Genomic DNA, 24086 nt, shown 5'->3' on the forward strand with positions numbered 1-24086 from the left:
GTTGATTAACTTAAAAAAGTCGAGTTCAGGTAGACGCTGAGATTAAGTTTGGTTAGATGCTTATACATTCACTAAACCCATGCGACCATAGAATGTAAGGAACCGGTGCGATAGGGCTCCATCCATTGGGCGTTTTTATACATAAATAAAATGTTCTCACTTAGATAGTAAATAAACATTTAGTCATTTCATACTCCTTCAATACTTATTGCTTTTTTTCTTATTTAGGTAATCAATGCCTACTCATTAGACAAGTAACGCATTCAGTACTTGTTGCATGGTGTATGGTTTATGTAAAAATACTTTTTTACTGTACATCTTATCATGCAACCTAGCCATTGCTTAAAATAGCAGATAATACAGATTACTCTTAAGTCTTAACATAATATTATTATGATCTTGATTACTAATAATCTTTGTCTAAAGATCAACGAAAGTTATTCATTTATTAAAAGTCTAAATTCGTATAACGAATCTGGTCTGTTTTCTTACGTTTAATAAATAAAGTTTATGGATATTGCAGAAATAAATACGTCGTTATCAATAAGCGTATAAAAGCAAATTAATAAGTAATATACAAAGTATAGCCGGGCCGGGATTTGCGGCGCGCATGCGAGTTGCGAAACAGCTGGCTATACAACGATTTTTATACCTTAAAAATCGATAAAGTACGGCGTAGATATTTACAAAACGCATGCCACAGTTTATCGATTTTCTTTTGACAGCAACTTGTATTTCAGCTGAAAAAACTGTAACAAAACGGTAGGAGTAAGTACATGATTCTTTTATTTATGAGTGAAATGCAATCCATTGCTAAGATTTGTAGAAAACATAAGATTCTTCTGTTTATTTTACATCTACTAAAATTGCATATACGAGTTACAAAACTCAAATAGATGAGAAAATTCGCTACCATTTAGAGCTAAAGGTAGAAATATCCCAAGCAAAGCTGGTATCATTTTAGTAGTTTATAGAAATCGAAGATCTGTAATGGTACTCCAAAAAATAAATTGTTGTTTTTAATTTATTTACACAAAATATACAAGTTTAATTCACAAAATGGGGACGCAGAAACCGGGAGAATGGGCGAATTCGCTAATTGCCCGTTTCGAAGAGCAGGTGAGTGTTAAAAATATATATTTAATTTATTTTCTAAGACCCACCCATATATGGAGTTTTGTAGGAAAGTAAACAAAAAAATATTTTACATACGAAAATACTTTCTTATTTAACGTTAAATGATAGACAAAAGTGTAGTGTTATTATATACCTATTTTTGTGTTCGTAGTTTTTGCTATTTATTGCGTATGTAAGAAGTTTTTCTATTATAATATCTTTATTAAATTTTTATTAAGGAAGTTATTTAATTTATTAATCTACCCGGCTTTAGTGTTTTAATTTTTAGTAGCTTGATATAATTATTTTTTTCATGTTTTCCAATAATACTTGTCAAAAATATAAAAAAATATTTTTATTAAATTATTTTCTACTGTTTTTTTTTTATTTTAATAAATGTAGAATGGTATACAAATTACTAATATCTACATACTGATTATTTTATTGGTTCTGTGATAGTTTTTTTTTTAGAGATAAATGAGGGTACATAATTATTTTATAGCTAAGCTGGCAATACTGAACTCTTATTGCATTATAATAAGATTCAAATTTGAACTTAAGTTCTCATTTGTTTTTAACTAAAACTTAATAGTTTTAGGCTAAAATATTGTTCCTAATTGAAACTAGTTGCATTGGACTTTACATTAGGAAAGATAAATATAAAAATGGCAGATTTTTTGTTGATAATGGCATTACAGAGGGTTAGGTAAAAAAATGGCTAGTTAATATTTTTTTTAATTTTAATTCTTGCATGTTTTATGTTATCAATCGACTACATTTAAATTTTGCATTAGCATAGTGTCTGAGAAAACAGTCATTGATAATGATGCAGGTTTAATTCCCACATAGAATGAAATATAATTATTTTTTTTCATAATTATACTTATGTATCTTATTTAACATGGACAAACACACTCACACAAACAAATGTTGTCTGTACTGTAAGAAATCACTTTGTGCAATATGAAACTTCACACCTTATATCCCCGAAGGGGTAGGCAGAGGTGCATATTACGGCCTATTGTACACTATGCTTATTTATGTTACCCTATGTGTTTATGGATGTTTCTACGTGGAGGACCAAGGGGGAGGCCTTTGTTCAGCAGTGGACGTCTCTCGGCTGATGATGATGATGTGTTCATGTGGTATACAATTAAATTTTAGTTAATAAATAAATATAATTTTAATTCCCAGCTCCCATACAAGACAGGCGCTCAGAACCTTCACTCCCGCATCAACGAGGAGCAGTGCAAAGCCTGCCTCGTCCAGATCAGCAAGCATCGCTTCTCTCTAGTCATATCCGGCCTCACTAAGATACTACAGCGGGTTAATGAGCTGGTAAGTAATTGGTATCAGTTTGAAATATAATATGAGGGGTGAAAATCATCCAACGACTTCTCCCGCCTTGGGTGAGGCGAGCGGTAGTATCAGACTCTTACTGACTAAAAACCACCCTGTTCTTTCTCCTGCTTTGAGCCGGAGCCCCGGTAACCCGCTAGGCAGTCCGCAGCTCCGGGTCGGCATCAGCTCTGTTGGGCCCCATCTGTGGTAGTCTGATGACTCTATCAGCCGCGTGCTGAACGCGACGCGCCGTACGCACGGTTCTGGTCGGGCGGCGAGCTACCCTTGCTAGCCGGGGCTAAAAGATCAGCTTCAGATCCCCCACTATGTTGGACACCTATGACGTCACATTCTTTAACCTCCCATCTCTTCTTGCAGTACCAGCCCACAATATCAATGGGCTCGAATCGTCCCCAGACAGAGCAAGAGAAGGGCTACCACGACAGCCTGGTGATAGTACTGGACACGTTGGAGATCTGCCTCAGCTCACAGCCCAAGGATACCGCCAAATATGATGAGGCTATGAATGTTAAGATACTACTTAGAGAAGTCTGCCAGTTTATATGTAAGTAGCTTTTTTTTATTCCTCTGCTCTCTGAGTGGAGCCCGCTCAACGTCCACAGACGTCGCGGCAGGCCCAAAAGGAGATGGCGGGACGAACTTAACAGCTATGACAAGGATTGGCCGCAAAAAGCTTTAAACAGAGAGGAGTGGAAGGAAGGTAGGGAGGCCTTTGCCCTGCAGTGGGACGATCATGGCTGAAATCTAAATCTAAATCTAATCTGCTCTCAAGGGCACAAGGAAGGTTTGGGGACCCCTTCCTCTCAAGTTTGATTCCCAGGTCGGGCAAATTATTAGGTAGGTACTGGGCTTTTTTCGGGTTTTCGATTTCAAACTTGTACTAAGGTTATCCAGTGCCGGGCTTCTTTAAAAGACACTATGTTGGCCACTTAATCTAGTTGACAATCGACGTCATCTGTTGATTTTATTGTCAAATCTTGTATAAGTACATAAATATGGCTTTATGGGTCACCACAAAAAGTATTCGATGAAGAAACTCATGAAACCGCCAACTGCGACTGGTCAGCTCCAGACCAGAACAAGATATTTTATTGTCCTGAACATTTGAAGTTTCTTGCTCGTTCTTCTCCAACTATACAACACTTTGGAACGAGCAATTAGCTTCACTAGAGGACTGAACGACTGACTGATGCCTTTTTAATATTGTGGCGACATATTGACAAGTAACAAGTGACAGATGACAGAAGTCGCACATAGACTATCGACGAGCAAATCAACGGATGACGTCACAAATATCCTGCATCGCACATATGAAGTTTACATGCGAAATAACACGGATAGAAAATCCCAACGAACAACAGTTGGGCAGAGAGCCCGCCAGCCACGATCACCTCACCTGGTCGGAGGATCCTCCTTTTCTTAGGGAACTTTACTCGCTGTTCCCTAAAATATTATAAAATTTGCTTTTGCATTCAGAAGTGCCTTCCCTATCTATTTGAAATAAATGATGTTGACTATTTTTTTAACTTTTGAAACCTACAAAGCTCTCCTTTTTAAAGCAAAACTAACATCTACCAATCTCCCAAAATATTTATCGTTATATCGTCACGCCTTTAATCCCTGAAGGGGTAGGCAGAGGTGTACATTATGGCACTTAATGCCACTGTGTACACCCACTTTTCACAATTTATGTCGTAAGTCCCATGTAATAGGTGGTGAGCCTATTGCCATATACTGGACACATATCTATATAATCTCCCAAAATATTCCAGTTTCAATATACTACTACACGGACATGCGCAATGAGAGCACGGTGAACAACACGTTGCTGCGTCAGCTGGCCAGCAAGGTGCTGTTCGCGCTCAGCCTCAACTTCTTCAACGCTGTGTTCAATCGGATCAGTGCACGGTTACAGGTACGTATCTTTTTTTATGAGACGTATTACCTGATGGTAAGTAATCGCCGCCGCCCATGGACACTTGAAACACCAGAGGCGTTACAAGTGCGTTACCGGCTTTTGGGTGTTAGGAATTTAAGGGTTGTTGTTCGGGAATCGGGGATGGAGAAGATGGCTCTCCCACACTTTATTCCGATGTATAACAACTATGGATTATGGAAGACTTATAGCTAAATAAAATTAAAGTCGGTTTTCTGTGAGGCCGTGGTATCACTCCGGTCGAACCGGTTTATTCATAAAATTAATTATTATGTTATCGGCTTACTCGCGTAACTGTTTGACGAGGAACTCGACTTTTTAGTTTCAAGCCATGCAAGAGGCTCATATTCATGAGCAGCATTCTACGACACACGATACACTGATGCATAACAGTTACGTGAGTAAGCCGATAACATGATAATTAATTTACTATGTCTCACGAAAGTTATAATAAAAACAAAATCAGAAAAAAAAATCAAGAGAAAATGATAAATGATAATTAATGATATTTATTTCTGTAAATAGGTTATAAAATAACACTTTTACACGTCAATATTTCAAATAGCTAGATGAGGCCGGCATTTCCTATCTGACTACTCTGAGAAGAAATGCCGAAACAAACTCAGAGGTCATAGTCTCTTTTAAAGTCCAGACAATGAAATAGAGGATAATGTGAGAGAACCGTGCAAGTTGATTCTGTAGTGGTCTTTAGAGGAAAGAACCACAACAGTATGAGCGGACCTGTTCAGATGGCAGTACGCATGTGTCAGTTTACAATCAGCTCAGCTAAAGCAAAAAGCCCATCTGGTGGCGAAACGGAGTTCACAGGAGTTTGCTAGTCTTTCTCTAATCTATCTAAATGCTTTTTTATACTTAGCCTTTATATAATAGCTATTTTCATGTCAATTTTCAGGAACTATCATCAAGTTCAGAAGAAAACCCCGACTTTACAGACATAGAATTAATTCAACACGTGAACCTCGATATATTGAGGCTCATACGGTTACTAACAGGTATTTTTTGTTTAATATTTTTTATTATATGCTATGGTTTAGTGGTCTGTGGTGCGGCTGTCGAGGTATGGTTCGCAGGATCACGTTTGTTAAAGTGTTTTTGATTGTCTATTTCTAATTTGTGGAGTGGATTTTAACAATTAAAATTGTTTGTTAGGATGTCCATTGTCCATGGCCCATGTCTAAATTACAATTATTGAAGTTAGTCCCATTGTTTTATCAACTTTTGCAGTACATTGCGTATTTCTAAATATTTTTGGATTAAGGTGCTCCCACACAGCGGTTATATAACGTTATACAACAATGTGTAACAATAACATTTGTGTTTAAAGAAATTATAACAGTGGTTGTAGAGTATGTTACATGCTATTATAAATGTTACACAATGTTGTATAACGTTATACCTATAACTGCTGTGTGGGAGCACCTTTCAAATCCAAGAAATAAGGAAGTGAAAAAACTAGAATCTTTTTGTATAAAAGATATTTAGTATTACTACAGTTAGCTTTACAACCTTGTTCACAGCATAAACAGCTCGTGATTATTAGCCCCCTTATATCCCGAAAACAGTTGAGCATCCATAATTCACTATTATATTTCATACATCACTAAACTTACTAATACTATCTAATCTTCATCCTCTACTATTTAAAACTCAATAACACTTTACCTGACTGATAGACCAACATACAAACAAGTTATATATAAATATACTAGCGACCCGCCTAGCTTTGCTTAAGTGCAAAGGTGATATATTGTGCATGTATATACATACATTAAAAAACCGCAGCAAAATGCGTTGCGTAGTTTTAAAGATTTAAGCATACAAAGGGACATAGGGACAGAGAAAGCGACTTTGTTTTATACTACAGTAGGAACTCGATTATCCGGCTCCCGGTTATACGGATTCGCGATTATCCGAACTACCGACTCATTATATTAAAATTACCTACAAGTCGAATTTATGCAACGTAACGTACATGTATGTATGTAATCTAAGAAGATGTATCTCATAATAATTATTAATAAACATTGATTTTCATTCATATGTGTTTGTTGTTTTTAATAAATACATAACATCGTATGTACAACATAATATGTATGCACAAAATTCGCTTTTCTTCGTAAATTCGATTATCCGGATTTTCGATTATCCGAATGCCTAATGACAATAATTAGTCCGGTTAATCGAGTTTCTACTGTATGTAGTGATAATGAAGAATAATACATGACATAATAAATACCCTAGTTGTTACAGAATCCATACAGAAATACAAGCTTTTAAAGAAGAATGCCCATGTGGTGCTCACCTCGTCGCTCGAGAAAGCTATATGGAATTGGATGGATACTTATCCACAGGTAAATGTTAATACAAATGTTATTGTTTTTATATTTTTGAATAACAAATCAACAAAATTTGTTTAGCACGTTTTTATTGTGATAAAAATAAAACTAATGAGTATACAAAAAAAGTTTCTTTGGGAAATTTGTTTGTTATCCTCTACTATCCTTTACTAATTACCTTATATAGGGTGTCCCAAAATTAACGCAAGATTTGAATTAAATAGAAAACGCCGTTTTTAGTCTTTTGATAGTTATATTTTTATTGATTCGTAAAGTACATAGGATAGGGTTATGTGTGGAATAACACATCGGACAAATGGCCTCCACGGCTTTGCGAGACAAGCGCACTCTTTTGTTGAAATTTTCCATGACCATTCTGCATAAAGTGGCTGAATTTCGTTGATGCAGCGTTGAATCTCCTCTTTTAATGCACGGGTGGTTGTGGGCTCGTTGACATAGACTTGTGATTTCAAATAACCCCATAAAAGAAGTCTAATGGTGTAAAATCACACGATCTAGGAGGCCAATTTTGATGACCGAAACGAAAGAGTACACGACCTGGAAATGTCTTTGAAATATTCTTTAATAATGAAAACACGTTGTTCTGTCGTGTAACGCTCCATTTTTAATAACCCTATACTGTTAGCTGTCAAATTGCTTTTTTCAGGGTTGCCAACACTTCACTGCACAAATGGCGGCAAATTCAAATCTTGCGTTAATTTTGGGACACCCGATATAATCATACTTTTATTAATTGAGGAAAACTCCAAATATAAACCTTACTCACGTAATTGTTTGAAGTTATTATGAGCCCCAGTCGAAGCTTGAAACTCGTCGGGCTACCTCGAACAGTTACATGAGAAAGCTATGTGTACCAATTATATTATTCATCTTACCACAAGCAAGGGATATCAGAGGCAGGCAAAGTATTATTTCAGTGTTTCGGTTTCCCAAATTTTATTTATGAGTCGGTAAACGAGCAGACGTATCACCTGATGGTAAGCAATCGCCGCCACCCATGGACACTTGAAACACCACAGGCGTTACAAGTGCGTTGCTGGGCTTCTCCCAGTTGTGCAGTCACTTTTGTGACTTTAGGCTTAAGTCATTCTGTGTCCTGCATTAAATTTCACCGAGGGGAGTGGAAACTCTTCTCCTCTAATGATACCTTCTGATTTATTCCGTTGCGGGATCCAAGACAGTCATTCATGTCCCTGGGATGCGCCGGACTTCAGTGTTCCGGTGTTTTTATGGTTGTATCTACTATAGATCCTGATGCACAGGAGTTGCAGCGGTCCCCCTCCGGTCGAGCCGGCTTGTGCCGGCCCATTCGTGCCGAAGCATGGCTCTCCCACACTTAACATATTGTATGTATTATATTTCTTTTTTCAGGAATTTGCAGAGAACCAATGTCGGCCTAACGATGAGTTGAGCAAGTGTTGCGATTTGTTATTTGATCTGTTGCAAGACAGTTTCTCAGATAATAAGAAGTCTAGGGTCACTGTGTGGCCGCTACAGATCATGCTTCTCTTATTGAACCCTGTGAGTATTGGTATAAGGTTTAATTTTGAATAAGACGTTATGTTAATGAAAATTGCACTCTGTTTAATAGGTATGTATAAGGTTTATTTTTGAATAAGACGTTATGTTAATGAAAATTGCACTCTGTTTAATAGGTATGTATAAGGTTTATTTTTGAATGATTTGAACGTTTTAGGTATGTAATTGATTGGTTTGAATGTTGTTATTTGGTTATGTGCTGTGGGATGTGGAGTTAGGGTCAACTCACACCGAGACGCGACGCGACGCGGCGTCACGAGACGCATCTTAAAATCGTACCATCAACGACACCTCACTGCGCAGCAAAAAGTCGCGTGGCGCAGCGCAACGTATCTGGGGCCTTAGTCTGCTATTACAATTGTGTCAGAATGGTCGATCACTGAGCAGTGCGAGAGGGACGGAGCTATGTAGGTTGTATAGCTCCTCAAAAATAAATTATTTTGATATTTCAATATAATCAAATATCCCAAAATAATCGTATTTTCATTCATTCATTTGACGATATACTTATTTATTAAATTTTTCTTGCTATTTTTTGAGTAATAAGTATGCTATTGACGCAAAAAAAATATGACGTCATAATTTGCAATGTCATACAAAATTCATAGAAAAGTAACGTTTTTGACATTTCGATAAAAGTATTGAATTTGACCAGTAGGATAATACCCTATTGTAATAGCAGACTAAGGCCCCTGAATTCTCAAATATGTGTATCGTTGCGTGTAGTAAATAAAGTATATTTTGAGTCGCTCTATGTAAAATCTTCGCGCACCGTCGCGTCTCGTCGCGTATCTCGGTGTGAGTTGACCCTTAAGTCGATATTTCTTTTAAATCATTATTTAATTTTCTTTAACAGAAAGTTCTAGAAGAAATAGTGAATGCGGACACTACTATTTGATTTTGCCATAAATGTTACATAGACAACTTTAGTTCCAGCCATCCAATTATGTACTTAGAAAGAGAATGCTTACTTTTCTATGTTATGGCGGAAAAGTAGCTGATTTTTTTTTTTATGAAACAAGCCGGTAATCGAGCAGACGTATTACCTGATGGTAAGCAATCGTCGCCGCCCATGGACACTTGAAACACCAGAGGCGTTACAAGTGCGTTGCCGGCTTTTAGGGAGTTAGGAATTTAAGGGTTGTTGTTCGGGAATCGGGGATTGGGAAGATTGGGAAGGGGGAATTGGGCGTCCGGTAACCTCACTCACACAACGAAACACAACGCAAGCGTTGTTTCACGTCGGTTTTCTGTGAGGCCGTGGTATCACTCCGGTCGAGCCGGCCCAGCAGTGCCGAAGCATGGCTCTCCCACACTAAAGACAAGATTTATCAGACAAGGGTTTAAAAATGTATTTTTTTTATAATACTAATACTGATATTATTTTGTCCCTACCAGAAAGTTCTAGAAGAAATAGTGAATGCGGACAGCGGAGCCCCGTGCAGTCCGCGACACACGAAGAAGAAATTATTCATAGATTGTGTCAAACGAGGACTCAGTGAGTATTGTTTTTGGTCACTAGACTCCATTTAAGGCCCCCAGGCTTTTAGGGGTCTTAGCTACTCGTTAATAATATCCTCTGCACCCTAAAAGAGCAGATGTAATTATGTTTACTGCTCTGACTGGCCAATCGCCTGCTATGTAAGGTGTTAGAGGTTCGATTTCCGCACAGAATTGGCCCAATTCCCCCCTTCCCAATCTTCCCCATCCCCATTCCCGAACAACAACCCTTAAATTCCTAACTCCTAAAAAGCCGGTAACGCACTTGTAAAGTCTCTGGTGTTTCAAGTGTCCATTGGCGGCGGCGATTGCTTACCATCAGGTAATACGTCTGCGCGATTACCGGCATGTCTCATAAAAAAAACAGAACAATTTTTACATGCTCTTCAGGTTGTTTTCAGTTTTTTGATATTTAGTAGAACTTAACGTATTTTTTAACCATATTTTTTTGACAATTTGGGACCTATAATATTTAAGTTAAGTAAGTTATATCGTCACGCCTTACATTATACATTATGGCACAGTTTGCCACTGTTCAATGTACACCCACATTTAACAATTTGTGTTGTAAGTCCCATGTAAAAGATGGTGAGCCTATTGCCGTATAGGCACCCAAAATAAATACAGATTTAATATTGCCAAAATCCTTAAAATCACAAAAGACATGGGGTCAAAAGACCCGAATCACGGGGTCGATAGACCCAGACCCCTTTTCAAATTAATCACATTTTACATAAAATAATTACGTAACGCAACGTCACGCCTTTTCTGCCCGAAGAGGTAGACAGAGCTGCACATTACGGCACGTATTACCGCTATACAACGTTCACCCATTTTTCGCCATTTGTATTATAAGTCCCATGTAATAGGGTGAGCCTATTGCCATATACTAGGCCCTTATATAAAATAACTAGCTACTTCCGCGCGGTTTCACCCGCTCTGCTTGACTCCTACTGGTCATAGCGTGATGTTTTATAGCCTATAGCCTTCCTCGATAAATGTACTATCCAACATAAAAAGAATTATTTAAATCGGACCAGTAGTTCTGAAGATTAGCGCGTTCAAACAAACAAACAAACAATCAAACAAACAAACTCTTCAGCTTTATAATATTAGTATAGATGATGTATTTAATGTGAACAGGTCCATCGAACAATTCTAAGCAGATGACGGAAGCTGCGGTAGTGACGTGCGTCAAGTTATGCAAGGCGTCCACCTACCTCAATATTGCCGACTCCGGGAACGTTACGTTCAAACTTGTCAAGTCCGTTATTAATGATCTTAAGGTAAGGATTTAAGATTTTAAACTGTCATACTGCCACACTCAGAGTCATTTAATGCTTACTTAAACTATTCTTTAGTAACGATTTTGTATGGGAAACAATTGCTAAGGACTGGGTTAAGTAACCATTAAATGACTCTGAGTGCGCGAGATAGTCACTAACACTAATCTTGGCGCTTGCAACAGTGCCGAAATATCGGAAACTCATAGACATAAATTAACATGGTAAATATCCCGTCTTATATTCTAGTAATAAGGTAAGGATTGACATACTTTGTTTAAAATATAATAAAATTGGTTATTTTGTTTTATGCGAAATAACTTTTAATTGTTTATAAGAGTAGACAAAAGTGAATACATTCATTTTGCCGTATGATGGCGTGAAAAAGGTGATTTTTTTTAACACAGTTCTAACGTGTGAGCGTTTATTCAATTACAACATCGGGGATAGCCCTGGATCACTTCTCTCAGTGACTTGTTTGACCATGGGCACTTGTTTTCTGTTCTGTGACCGTTGTACATTTTACGGCATTAAAGCCATTACACGGTATAACAAAAAGGGGGTATACATATCAAGTGCACGGTTTCTAGATATCATAAGAAACGATACGGGAAGGGTTTTTTAAACTCATGTTTTCATGGAACGAAATTATGAATTTTTCCAATACATAAAATTCCAGAAACCGAACATCAAAATTAGGTAGATACTGGTACTAGGCGATCAGATTTACAGAAGAAATGTTTCGTAATATTAGCGAGTGACCCCTGTAGTGTTGTGATAAGTTTTTATGATTTAAAATCAAGAACCATGCGATACCAAGTATGTGGTACCAATTTTTTTAAACGTATTTTAAGCTGAAACTTTGTGTAGAGGTTCTATTCAACCTGTATTCATCAGCGCTTCTCGATGTATATGGGTATTTTGTTACACGCTGTATACAGTCCACAAGTTTCATTTGTTGAATGTGCTCTTAAAGTTCATTATTCTTTGTCTGAAATAGCTAGCTGCAGAGTCTTTTTGGTTTGGTTTGTGTTTTTGTTGTGAGGGAATATGGGCCTTACTGTAGTTTTGTTGTTTAAAGTCCCGTTAGGGCTCCTACGCTCACTAACAAATGCTTTTTCTTCCAGTCTCTCCTATTCAACCCCGCGAAGTCCTACATCCGTGGCAACCTGGTGTCAGGGTACTCGGAGATCGACCTGATGACGGACTGCTTCGTGTCCCTGTTCCGCATCATGCCTCACAACAATGACGCCCTCAAAGTCTGCCTCAACCTCACCACGCATATATCCTACCATTACGTCATCATCAATTCTTTGTTGAGGTAAGTTCTGAACTGTTACTTTTTTTCGTTATATGAATATAAACCCCTCATGCCCGAATACTCAAACGCTACTCAATTTTAAGACGTTCTCAAAACTAGTTCTGTCACTATCAATTCTTTATAAAACGACAGAGATAGCACGATATTTAAGTACAACTTAAAATTGAGTAGCATTTCAGTATTTGGGCGTCAAGGGGACGAACGGCCCCTAATACATGTACCATTAATTGGTTGTTATGTATCATTAATACCTTAGTGACGTAATTTATTCTCTAAAAAATCAATTTCTGTACGTTAGTCTCGCTAAAACTCAAGAATGGCTGGACCGATTTGGCAATTTTTTGTCTTGAATTATTTGTAGAAGTCTAGGGAAGGTTTAAAAGGTGAGAAAAAAAATGTTTGTAGTGTTACGGAGTGTAAGATATAGTGTATTTCTTATATAGTTTGTGCTATAAATACGGGCATGCTCGACTAATTTCGAGTTCACGTGGAACCCTTAGTTATGGGGCTGCGTATATTGTGTATGACGTCACGCTGTGATTCCTTCAGTAGCTGAAAATTGAGGAACCCTTGTGAGCTAGAAATTATTTTTTAAAGTTTATAATATCTTGTTAATATGTGTCCAGGATAATAAAGCAGCCCCGGCTGCCGTGGTGGCCCCAGATAGAGTTGTTGTACCCGCGCGCCGCGGAGCTACGCGCCATGTTCACTGATACCTCCAATAAGGCTACGCAGGTAAACTAATACACACACACACACAACGTCACGCCTTTTATCCCCGAAGGGGTAGGCAGAGGCGCACATTACGGCACGTAATGCCGCTATACAATGTACACCCACTTTACACCATTTGTGTTATAAGTCCCATGTAATAGGGGGTGAGCCTATTGCCATATACTGGACACAATTCCAGACTCCGTGCTACTACCGAGAAATTTTTCGAAAATCCGAAAAAAGCCCAGTAGTACTTTGCCCTACCCGGGAATCGAACCCGAGACCTCTGGTTCGGCAGCCGCACTTGCGACCACTCAACCAACGAGGCAGTCAGTAAATTAATACATTATTTTCAAAATATTTCAGGCTACAGTAATTTTATGTGAACAATGCTGTCTAATAAATAAAAAATAAAATCAAAACCAAAATTTAAATTTAAATTACTACTAAAAAGCCTACTATGTTTGGCAAATATTAGGTTTAGGTTTAAAAAAGTATTCTCATAAGAATCATCACTTAGAATGAGATACAAGTAATTGATATCAAGATTAGTATTTTAGATATACAGTGTGAGCATTTACGAGACCTACCCAATTGTTCTTTTGGTTGATATTGTTCGTCGGATCATTCAGCAACAGCCGTTAGCTGAGCTGATTGTAAACTGACACATGCGTGCTGCCATCTGAACAGGTCCGCTCATACTGTTGTGGTTCTTTCCTCTAAAGACCACTACAGAACCAACTTGCACGGTTCTCTCACATTATCCTCTATTTCATTGTCTGGACTTTAAAAGAGACTATGACCTCTGAGTTTGTTTCGGCATTTCTTCTCAGAGTAGTCGGATAGGAAATGCCGGCCTCATCTAGCTATTTGAAATATTGACGTGTAAAAGTGTTATTTTATGACCTATTTACAGAAATAAATATCATTTATCATTTTATCATTTAGATGTTCGCCTCTGATGCGTTCATGACATCAACGGTTACATAATATTTATGTTTCCTTAATTAGAATTAAATATTGGTTGGTTGATAACGAATTATTTTTTTAGAAAACTGTGTCTTCTACTCTGTGTTATACAAATTCTAGAACCATTTCAGTACCCCGTAGCACGAGTTTGCTTTACGTTTAAAGTATACCAAACTCATACTAAGTATCTATAGATTAAATCAAGCATCAGTTTTTCTAAAAACATTTTTTTTTTATGAAACAAGCCGGTAATCGAGCGGACGTATTACCTGATGGTAAGCAATCGCCGCCGCCCATGGACACTTGAAACACCAGAGGCGTTACAAGTGCGTTGCCGGCTTTTGGGAGTTAGGAATTTAAGGGTTGTTGGGGAATCGGGGATGGGGAAGATTGGGAAGGGGGAATTGGGCCTCCGGTAACCTCACTCACACAACGAAACAAGCGTTGTTTCACGTCGGTTTTCTGTGAGGCCGTGGTATCACTCCGGTCGAGCCGACCCATTCGTGCCGAAGCATGGCTCTCCCACACTTGAATTGATTGCATCTCTCTCTCTCTCCACAGGGCTACGTAGTCCACACCCCTCTAAGGATGATATCACTCTCCCTGAAGTCCAAAGAGGTCCAGTCGAAGTTCAACAAGAGTGAGGAGATGCCCGCGTACCGACATCTGTTGCTGTGCATCGTCAAACTCATACATGCTGATCCCATGTTGTGGCTTAGTGTGAGTGTACTACTTATTTATTTATTTATTTTATTAAAAGGTACATGTTATGAACTTATAAACTAGTATACAGTCCGACAAAACTATATATGTAGTTTGTCTGTCGGATCCAAGAGGTATATTTCCTATTCATATTATACATACATAACCTCACGCCTGTCTCCCATAGGGGTAGGCAGAGACAATGTAACATCACGCCTTTTATCCCCCAAACTTATACATACTGATCCTATGTTGTGGCTTAGTGTGAGTATACTACTTTCCTATTCATATTATGCATACATACATACATACATAACCTCACGCCTGTCTGCCATAGGGGTAGGCAGAGACAATGTAACATCACGCCTTTTATCCCCCAAACTTATACATGCTGATCTTATGTTGTGGCTTAGTGTGAGTGTACTACTTTCCTATTCATATTATGCATACATACATACATAACCTCACGCCTGTCTGCCATAGGGGTAGGCAGAGACAATGTAACATCACGCCTTTTATCCCCCAAACTCATACATGCTGATCCCATGTTGTGGCTTAGTGTGAGTGTACTACTTTCCTATTCATATTATGCATACATACATACATAACCTCACGCCTGTCTCCCATGGGGGTAGGCAGAGACAATGTAACATCACGCCTTTTATCTCCGAAGGGGCAGATGTACACATTACGACACGTAATGCACCTATATACGATACAAATACCCGAATCAGAGATTTTACAATGTTTGTCTGTATGCCTGTTTGTTCCGACTAATCTCTGAAATAGCTGGACCGATTTCGACGGGACTTTTATTGGCGGGTAGCTGATGTGCCTAAGAGTAACTTTGGCTACTTTTATTAGTTACAAATTTCGTAATCCTACCGCCATCCTTTCAACATAGGATTAGTAGAAAGTCGGCCCACTATCATCCCTATAGAGTGGACTTCCCTTGGGTGCGAACGAAACGGTTCGAATCCACGTTCCTAATCCGTGCAGCCAGGGAATGGAACAATCTGCCGGCTTCTATCTTTCCTGAGAAATACAACCCGGGTCTTTTCAAGGTCAGAGTGAATAGGTACTTTCTAAGTCTGTGTGCTCCATCTTCGGCCACAACTTTGCTTCGCCGTCCTGGCAGTGAGCGGGTTGGTGAAGAAAAGTAACCCACGCGAGCGAAGCAACTCGCATTAGCTAGTTTTACCTAAAAATCTCCCTTTTTCCACCAGAATCCTGGTCGTTCAAGCATAGAGATCCAGTCGTCGACGACGGAGCTGATGAATGGCCTGGTCTCGTTGGTCCACCAGACAGGTATGGGGGAGATCTCCCAGGCGGCCATGGATGCTATACTGGCCCTGCACAGGCCTGACAGGGTCCATATGTGGAATCCGGAGGCTCCTTTGAATACCTTCTGGGATATTAGGTAAGGAACTTTTAGCTTTTTTGATTATTTTTTTAATAGGTCCTGATCACCTGATGATGGATGAAGCATGCTGCGCCGCCCATTGACACCCAGCAACACTAGAGGTGCTACTATTGTGTTGATGGCCCTTTGGGATTTGGGATGTCTTCGGTAACTTCACTCATGCGGCGTATAAATCACTCTTCAAAATCCTTTAGACCAGCATTCAGTCAGTATTAATATATAATATATATAAATTATATATTAACTAAATAAATATATATTAATATCATTAGACTGCACGGTTGGCGCGGTGGCTGTGCAACTGGCTGCCGTGCAACGTGTCGCGGGTTCGATTCTCGCACGGAACAACTGTTTGTGTGATCCACAGATTGTTGTTCCGGGTCTGGGTGTGATGTGTATGTGAGCTTGTATGTTTGTATACACTCCTACGACACAAGAGACGATCCTAGTGTCGGGCAACGTTTAAAAAAATATATTGTAAGGAGAATGAAACCACCTCTACAACTTACTAAATAGTTTTAATATTACTAACACAAATACAATGCTTGATATTACCAATTTCTGGCTACAAAGGATAACAATAAAGAGATACGATTCAAAAGCGATATCATGCACCGGTCGCGGTGCGGTCTGGAGCGGAAGTGGGCGGAAGTGACGCTTGTCTTATCCTGTCAATTGAATTTGACAGTTCGACAAACGTCAAACCGACGACGTTCCCTTACAATATATATATATAGTCAGTCAGTTACCTTTAAAACAAAATTAATTTAACACATGTACTTGTTCCAGCTCGCAAGTCCTATACAATATAAGCCAGAAGCTGATCCAACGCCAGATCTGCAACTACCGCGAGGTGCTGCGATGGTTGCGGGACATACTGACGTGCCGCAACGAGTTCCTCGCCAAACACAAGGAGTACGCCAACGTGGGATCGCAGATACCTATCTCGAAACAGGCGCATATTAAATTGGAGGTCAGTGCCTTTTTATTCTTAACCACAACTATAAATATTTACAAAAATACTAACGCATTAACATAATTTTACTATCCACTAAATTACATTTACCGACGGCTTAAGTCAGCCCACCAACGCGCTGAGACAGCCGACCTGTCCCAGCAGAAGGCACCCGTTCCCGAGTATGACGTGTGTGTCAGCAATAGGGTAGTTTCCTAGGTCAAAAATAAATTATTACAACTTTTCAATACAATAAAATATTAAAAAATAATCACACTCTCATTCATAAATTTGATGAACTATTTAATTTTCGATTTTTTCTAGCTAAATTTCTAGTAATAAGTCTGCTATTTGACGTCAAAAACTTATGACGTCATAACGCACTATTTCATACAAAGTTCATAGAAAATATCGTTTTTGACGTTTCGAAAAAAGTATTGAATTTGACTAGTAGGAAAGTAGCCTATTGGTCCGGTCAACCATTTTGTTGGGAACGGAACAACCCAACACACAGCGCCACCGACTGCAGGACATAATTAGAGCTTAAACGTTATGAGCAGGATATTAATACTGCCTCTTAGGCACTTGTCTCACCGGCAACGATTAACGAGTAACGAGTAGAGCTAGAACTAGAAACGAGTTAGCGAGACGTGGCGAGCGAGTGTGTAGTTCCGATATTTGTGAAGCTTGGCTATAAGCGAGTGTGCGAGTGAGGCGAGCGATTACTCGCAGTCGCAGCACTACAGCAGCCACTACATAAATCCTATCATAGATTCATCATCATCGTCGTCTGAACTAGATAACAATGATAATTCAAATGATTTTTCGATATTCATAGTAAAATAAAAAAAAAAACGTGTCATTTTAGATACGCATTGTAGAGAAATGACCACCGGTTGCTCTCTCGGCGTGAATCCTAATCGCTTGGCGAGTGTCGCCGAGCGAGTGTTATCTTTCATAGCTCTTGTCGCTCAGCGACAAACTAGTGAAGCGAGCACTCGCCGGCAGTGTGAACAGTCAGCGATCAACTGTTTGTATATATGTATATGCATCTCTTTTGTTCACACGGAAAGTATATACCTGCGACACAGTTTAATACTATTGCTGTTATCATCGTTTCAACTTGTTTGTTTTTGTATGTTTTTCTTGTTCTTGTTCCAAATAAAGAAAATAATATCTATTGTACGTTTTTTGAGCGAGAAAATAGCCGATAGTTAGTCGTTTTCTCGTCGTTGGTGGGACAACTGCCTTACTTGCGCAAAAATTTTGCGCAAACACAAGTCACTTGCGCAAAAATTTTGCGCAAACACAAGTCGTTTGCGCAAAACTAAAAGTAAAACCTTTGTCCACAGGTAGTGTTCTTCATGTGCCTATGGTCGATCGACACGGACGTGGTGCTGGTGGCCATGTCGTGCTTCGCCCTGCTGTGCCAGGAGGCCGACATCCGCTGCGGCTCCGACGAGATCACCACCCAGTGCCTGCTGCCCAACTACGCCGTCTTCCAGGAGATCGCGCATACCTCCACTGTTTTGACTACCGGTAAGGTGGCGGGGAGCAAACGGATGTAGCTAGTGGTTTGTCGTTCTACGTGGACGACTAAGGGGAAGGCCTTTGTTCAGCTAATATGTTTTTGTTGTACATTTGAAATTAGGATGTCTTGTTATTCGATGCGGTCCACTAGGGCTAAGAGAAAACGACCCAAACTGAAACAAAAGGGGGTGACTTTAAAAAAGATGCCTTTTTTTTACATTTAATGGGTCGACGTTTGGCCGCTATCTCACCTGATGGTAAGTGATGATGCGGCCTTTTCTTTAAAAAAGGATTTTATCCTGAGTCTCAGGTGCCTTTATAAACATACAAGTTAACATACAAATTACAGCCAGACCCGAAACGACAATTTATGGATTACACAAAGAGTTGCCCCGTGCAGGAATCGAACCCACAAATCCCCATACAAATAGAATCTAGTTTAGGAAATATCGAGTAAAGTTCCCAGAAAATGATTCGACCAGTCAAGGTGATCGTGTCTGGCGGGCTTTCCGCCCAACGGTTGTTCGTCGAGATTTTCTATCCATGTTTATTCGCATGTAAACTTCATAATTATGTGCGATGTAGGATTTATGACGTCATCCGTTGATTTCTTCGTCTATGTGCGACTTCTAACATAATTAATGTCACTTGACACGTGTTGCCGTGTGCTAGTATTAGCAACGTCACGCGATGTTGCGCAATATTCTACCAGTTATGTTATAAATGCGAATAAACCGAAGAAACTGATTTTAATAGATATGTTATTGATTTCATTAACGTTTCACTTACAAGCGGCCAGTCAGGATATGGGTAGAGGATGTTATTACAAAAATATACACAGTAAGTATATTATTATTATTCTTTTTTGTATTCTTATTCTCCGAATTTTTACGATTCACGATTCACCATAACGGTGCTTTTCCACAAGAGATGTATACTATAGTACGTATGAAGATGTCATAGCTAAGCTGTGAAACTATGTGACCGTTTCCGCCGATACTAAGCTATGTAGCTGTGCGAGGAAGATGCGCAACTCGAGTGTGCGATGTATCGATAGTAGGGAAGCCATCCATAGCACGCATCTTTCTATATAAAACATAGCTTAGCCAAGTCCGTCTACCAGTGCTAAGCTATGTTGAAATATCAGGTGACGTCACCTCTATGTACGTTTTATACGCAGAAATGACGTATTAGCTTCAACTCCTAAACTTTTTGATTCGTTTTATCTAAGTATCTTATCTTAGCGCCGGGAACGATCAGGGGCGGGTTATTTAATGACTCTTGACTTGTCATTTTAATTGTGAAATGACATGAAAAATTGTATCAATCTCATTCCATACTGTTTGTACTATTTTCTAATAAATAGTATCTTATACGACAAAATAAAAAAAAAAACATACGTGTCTAATATTTTCTCATTGGCTAACTGACGGATTAAGTAGATTTTTAATTTTGAATTTTCATACCTCGTCATCATCCATATGAACAGGTTCAGCTGCACTGCAGAAGCGTATAATGGCGTTGCTACGGAAGATAGAGCATTGCGTCAACGGGGTGCAACCCGTGTGGGAGGAGACGTTCCGTTGTTGGTACGTAGAGTATTTTTATAATAACTATCGTGAGACTGCCTCGTTGGCCGAGTGGTTGCAACTGCGACTGCCGGGCAAGGGGTCTCGGTTTCGATTCCCTTGTCGGGCGAAGTATTACTGGGCTTTTTTCGGTTTTTCGAGAATTTCTCAGTAGTAGCACGGAGTCTGGAAATGTGCCCGGTATATGGCAGTAGTTTCACCACCGGCATTGGGTGTACACAGTGGCATTACGTGCCATAATGTGCACCTCTGCCTACCCCTTCGGGGATTAAAGGCGTGACGATATGTATGTATGTATGTACTATCGTGAGACACTTATACTAATACGCTGCTCATGATGAAGTCCCTCAGTGACTCGAAATTAGTAGAGCGGAAATTAGTTTCTCGATGTATTTACGTGAGTAAACCGTGGTTTTTAGTTAAAAAAGCAACGTCACGCTTTTTATCTCCGAAGGGGTAGGCGGAGGTGCACATTACGACACGTAATGCCGCTATACAATGAATACTCACTTGTCACAATTTGTGTTATAAGTCCCATTTAAAAGGGGATGAGCCTGTTGCCATATACTGGACACAATTCTAAACCCCGTACTACTTTGAGAAATTTTTGAGAAACTAAAAAAGCCCAATAATACTTTGCCCGACCCGAGAATCTGGCCCGAGACGCAGCCAGTAGTAATATTAAATCTTAACGACTTGGTAATTGTTTCTTGCCAAAAGCAGATGTGTAGTATTGTACAAATTTAGTTATTTTTACTATAAAGCTAACTTACATTTTCTTTCTTTTCTTTTTTTCTTTTTCTTTTTTTTTATTTTAGTTTTTTTTATTTTTTTTTTATATTTGTCGATTGCACATTATTATTTTCTCCCTAAAAAAAAATTTTTTTTAACTATCCCCCCTTCTACCCAGGGATTCCCTCTGCAAGTTGCTCCAGAAGTACCCCAAAGGCCAGGGGGACAAGGTGGACGACTGCCAGATGGAGGCAATACACAGAGCCGTTGCTAAGCGACGGGTCTCCCACCACACCAGCAGTGAACATGACTTCGAGGTAACATACATTTTTTTTTTATGAAACACGCCGGTAATCGACCAGACGGACTCGCTGACTGACTGACTCACTCACTCATTCTTTTCTTTCTCACTCAGTCTGTCAGTATGTCATTCATTCTCGCTCACTTAAGCATTCCCTGCTTTTTTTTTTATGAAACACGCCGGTAATCGAGCAAGCGTATTACCTGATAGTAAGCAATCCCCGCCGCCCATGGACACTTGAAACACCAAAGGCGTTACAAGTGCGTTGCAGTCGCACTTGCGACAACTCAACCAACGAGGCAGTCTGGTACTCTTTCAATGATATTAATCAAATACCTTTCTAAAACAAAATATCTTTATATAAAACAGATGCAAATCCAAGAGTGGGCGAACATAACGTCGTTCCTATGTGCCCTGGGCGGAGTCTGTCTACAACGCAGGCCCACTACTTCATGGTCGCATCTACACGGACATGGTGAGTGGCATCATAAGGTATACCTTATTTTACAGGAGATATTTTAAGTGTGGGAGAGCCATGCTTCAGCACTGCTGGGTCGGCTCGACCGGAGTGATACCACGGCCTCACAGAAAACCGACGTGAAACAACCACAGCGTTGTGTTTCGTTGTGTGAGTGAGGTTACCGGAGGCCCAATTCCCCCCTTCCCAATCTTCCCCATCCCCATTCCCGAACAAAAACCCTTAAATTCCTAACACCCAAAAAGCCGGTAACGCACTTGTAAAGCCTCTGGTGTTTCAAGTGTCCATGGGCGGCGGCGATTGCTTACCATCAGGTAATATATAATGTGCGGGGGAATTGCACAACTTGATTCCTCCTAGTCCTTTCCATCATCGAACCACAAGACAATCGGCGAGGCGTCACCGATTCATGGTGGATATCCCACCCACACGCACGAAGCGCTTCGCTTCAAGCTTCCTTGTGCGAACTGCTAGGGAGTGGAACTCCTTGCCGGAGTCTGTGTTTCCTGATGGGTATAACCTGGGTATCTTCAAAGCCCGAGTGAATAGGTTGCTAATGGGCAGACGTGCTCCATCGTAGGCCACATCATCACTTACCATCAGGTGAGATAGCGGCCAAACGTCGTCCCATTTAACAATAAAAAAAAATACGTCTGCTCGATTACCGGCATGTCTCATAAAAAAAAGATATTCGACTTTATTTACTGAGTGGTATGGTTGCGAATGATTTGGTAGGTGGCAGCTTGTAAAAGTATACGAAATTGATAAGTGTTTTTTTTATGGTATAAGCCGGTAAATGAGCAGACGGATCACCTGATGGTAAGCAATCGCCGCCGCCCATGGACACTCGAAACATCAGAGGCGTTACAAGTGCGTTGCCGGCCTTTTGGGGGTTTAGAATTTAAGAGTTGTTTAGGAATCGGGGATTAGGAATTCTTTTGATGATTACCACCCTCTCGAAAATAGCTTTATTTCTATTAGTGGAGCGCCTGGGGGTTTTCACCTCGAATTAATATAATAATTCAATAATGAACTGTAATTTTCATTCTAATCACTTACCAAATTAAGCAATACAAAATAATTTGTAATAGTTCAATATAAAAACGTCGTCTTCAATACACCTTTCAGTACAAAAATATACAAGAATTTTTCACTAAAAAACCAAATTTTCACTGTTATAGAAGCACAATATTCACAGAATACGTGTTACTTGCAACTAAACTAGCCGAGAAATACTATTGTATACATATAATAGCAGCTGTCGCTCCGCTCTCCCCTCCACGTTTTTCTACCTGTTCGAGATCCCTACTGCTATTTTTATACACAGGTATCTTTGAAAAATGTTCCTATATGTCTACTCAGGTAAGATTTAACATATAAATAAAAAAAAAATACTGTTTAAAGTGAAAATATATGGTCAAACATAAATTTTTTATAATAATTTGTTTAAACAATGAAAAAATGGAGTGCACAAAAAATAATTGGGTAAACATTACAATTTATAGTTTAATAAACAATATGCCACATTGATCATATTCATTCATTCACTATAACTCTAATCCGAGGTTTTACGGTTTTGAATGCTCCATTTACTCCACTATATGTAGTACGCATGAAAATTCTATCGATTGTCTCCAAATCTTCGGGTCACTGTCTAATGTAAGTTTTATTTTTAATTTTTCAGCAGATTCAAGAAAATACAACGTTTTAGCGAACAGTTCCCAGGAAGTCCAATATTGTCCTGTTACTCAGTAAGTATAGTTTTATTGAACACTTTGATATTTTTAAAGTAATTGTAATTAGAAAAGAAAAGTAATAGTAATTCAATCTTCAATGTTTGAAACCGGTTAATATACTTAAACCTGCACATAATTGTAACAAACACTTTTTTGAAAACCGCATGAAAATGGGTTCTTTGTGTGATCCACAAATTGTTGTTCCGGGTCTGGGTGTCATGTCTATGTAAACGTATCCACGACACAGGAGGAAATCCGTAACTCCCAAAAAGCCGGTAACGCATTTGTAACGCCTCTGGTGTTTCAAGTGTCCATGGGCGGCGGCGATTGCTTACCATCAGGTAATACGTCTGCTCGATTACCGGCATGTCTCATAAAAAAAATCCTAATGTGGGGCAGTGTCTTTTTTAAAGAAAAAAAAACAAAGTAAAGTTAAGTAAAAAAAAAGTTATTAATTAAGTGTCAAAAATGAACGAGAAAAAAATGACCTACAAAGTATTAAATGTATATATTTCTCACCAG

General features: G+C 39.2%; 1 protein-coding gene across 20 annotated transcripts in view; it reads left to right on the forward strand.

Moving 5' to 3' along the window:
- Positions 1–971: 971 nt before the first annotated feature.
- LOC118280223 (neurofibromin) overlaps positions 972–24086 on the forward strand; it is a 111419-nt gene continuing 88304 nt past the window's right edge. For 9 of the 20 annotated variants that reach the window (XM_050702005.1, XM_050702014.1, XM_050702011.1 and 6 more), the window contains exons 1-20: positions 978–1119; positions 2311–2454; positions 2836–3022; positions 4251–4393; positions 5328–5427; positions 6677–6786; positions 8164–8313; positions 9730–9829; positions 10975–11117; positions 12242–12435; positions 13062–13170; positions 14680–14838; positions 16047–16240; positions 17033–17216; positions 18551–18737; positions 19521–19568; positions 20218–20317; positions 21228–21366; positions 21720–21825; positions 23513–23579. In XM_050702005.1, the coding sequence (XP_050557962.1) occupies positions 1060–1119; positions 2311–2454; positions 2836–3022; positions 4251–4393; positions 5328–5427; positions 6677–6786; positions 8164–8313; positions 9730–9829; positions 10975–11117; positions 12242–12435; positions 13062–13170; positions 14680–14838; positions 16047–16240; positions 17033–17216; positions 18551–18737; positions 19521–19568; positions 20218–20317; positions 21228–21366; positions 21720–21825; positions 23513–23579 (2624 nt within the window). In that variant the 5' untranslated portion in view covers positions 978–1059. Of the gene's footprint in view, positions 1120–2310; positions 2455–2835; positions 3023–4250; positions 4394–5327; positions 5428–6676; positions 6787–8163; positions 8314–9729; positions 9830–10974; positions 11118–12241; positions 12436–13061; positions 13171–14679; positions 14839–15054; positions 15085–15210; positions 15235–15349; positions 15381–16046; positions 16241–17032; positions 17217–18550; positions 18738–19520; positions 19569–20217; positions 20318–21227; positions 21367–21719; positions 21826–23512; positions 23580–24086 lie in introns of those variants that run through there. The other 11 variants (XM_050702012.1, XM_050702018.1, XM_050702020.1 and 8 more) reach the window with 8 other exon arrangements.

The sequence above is a fragment of the Spodoptera frugiperda genome, chromosome 21 (genome assembly GCF_023101765.2).
Source record: "Spodoptera frugiperda isolate SF20-4 chromosome 21, AGI-APGP_CSIRO_Sfru_2.0, whole genome shotgun sequence".
In the NCBI taxonomy this organism is placed as follows: Eukaryota; Metazoa; Arthropoda; class Insecta; order Lepidoptera; family Noctuidae; genus Spodoptera; species Spodoptera frugiperda.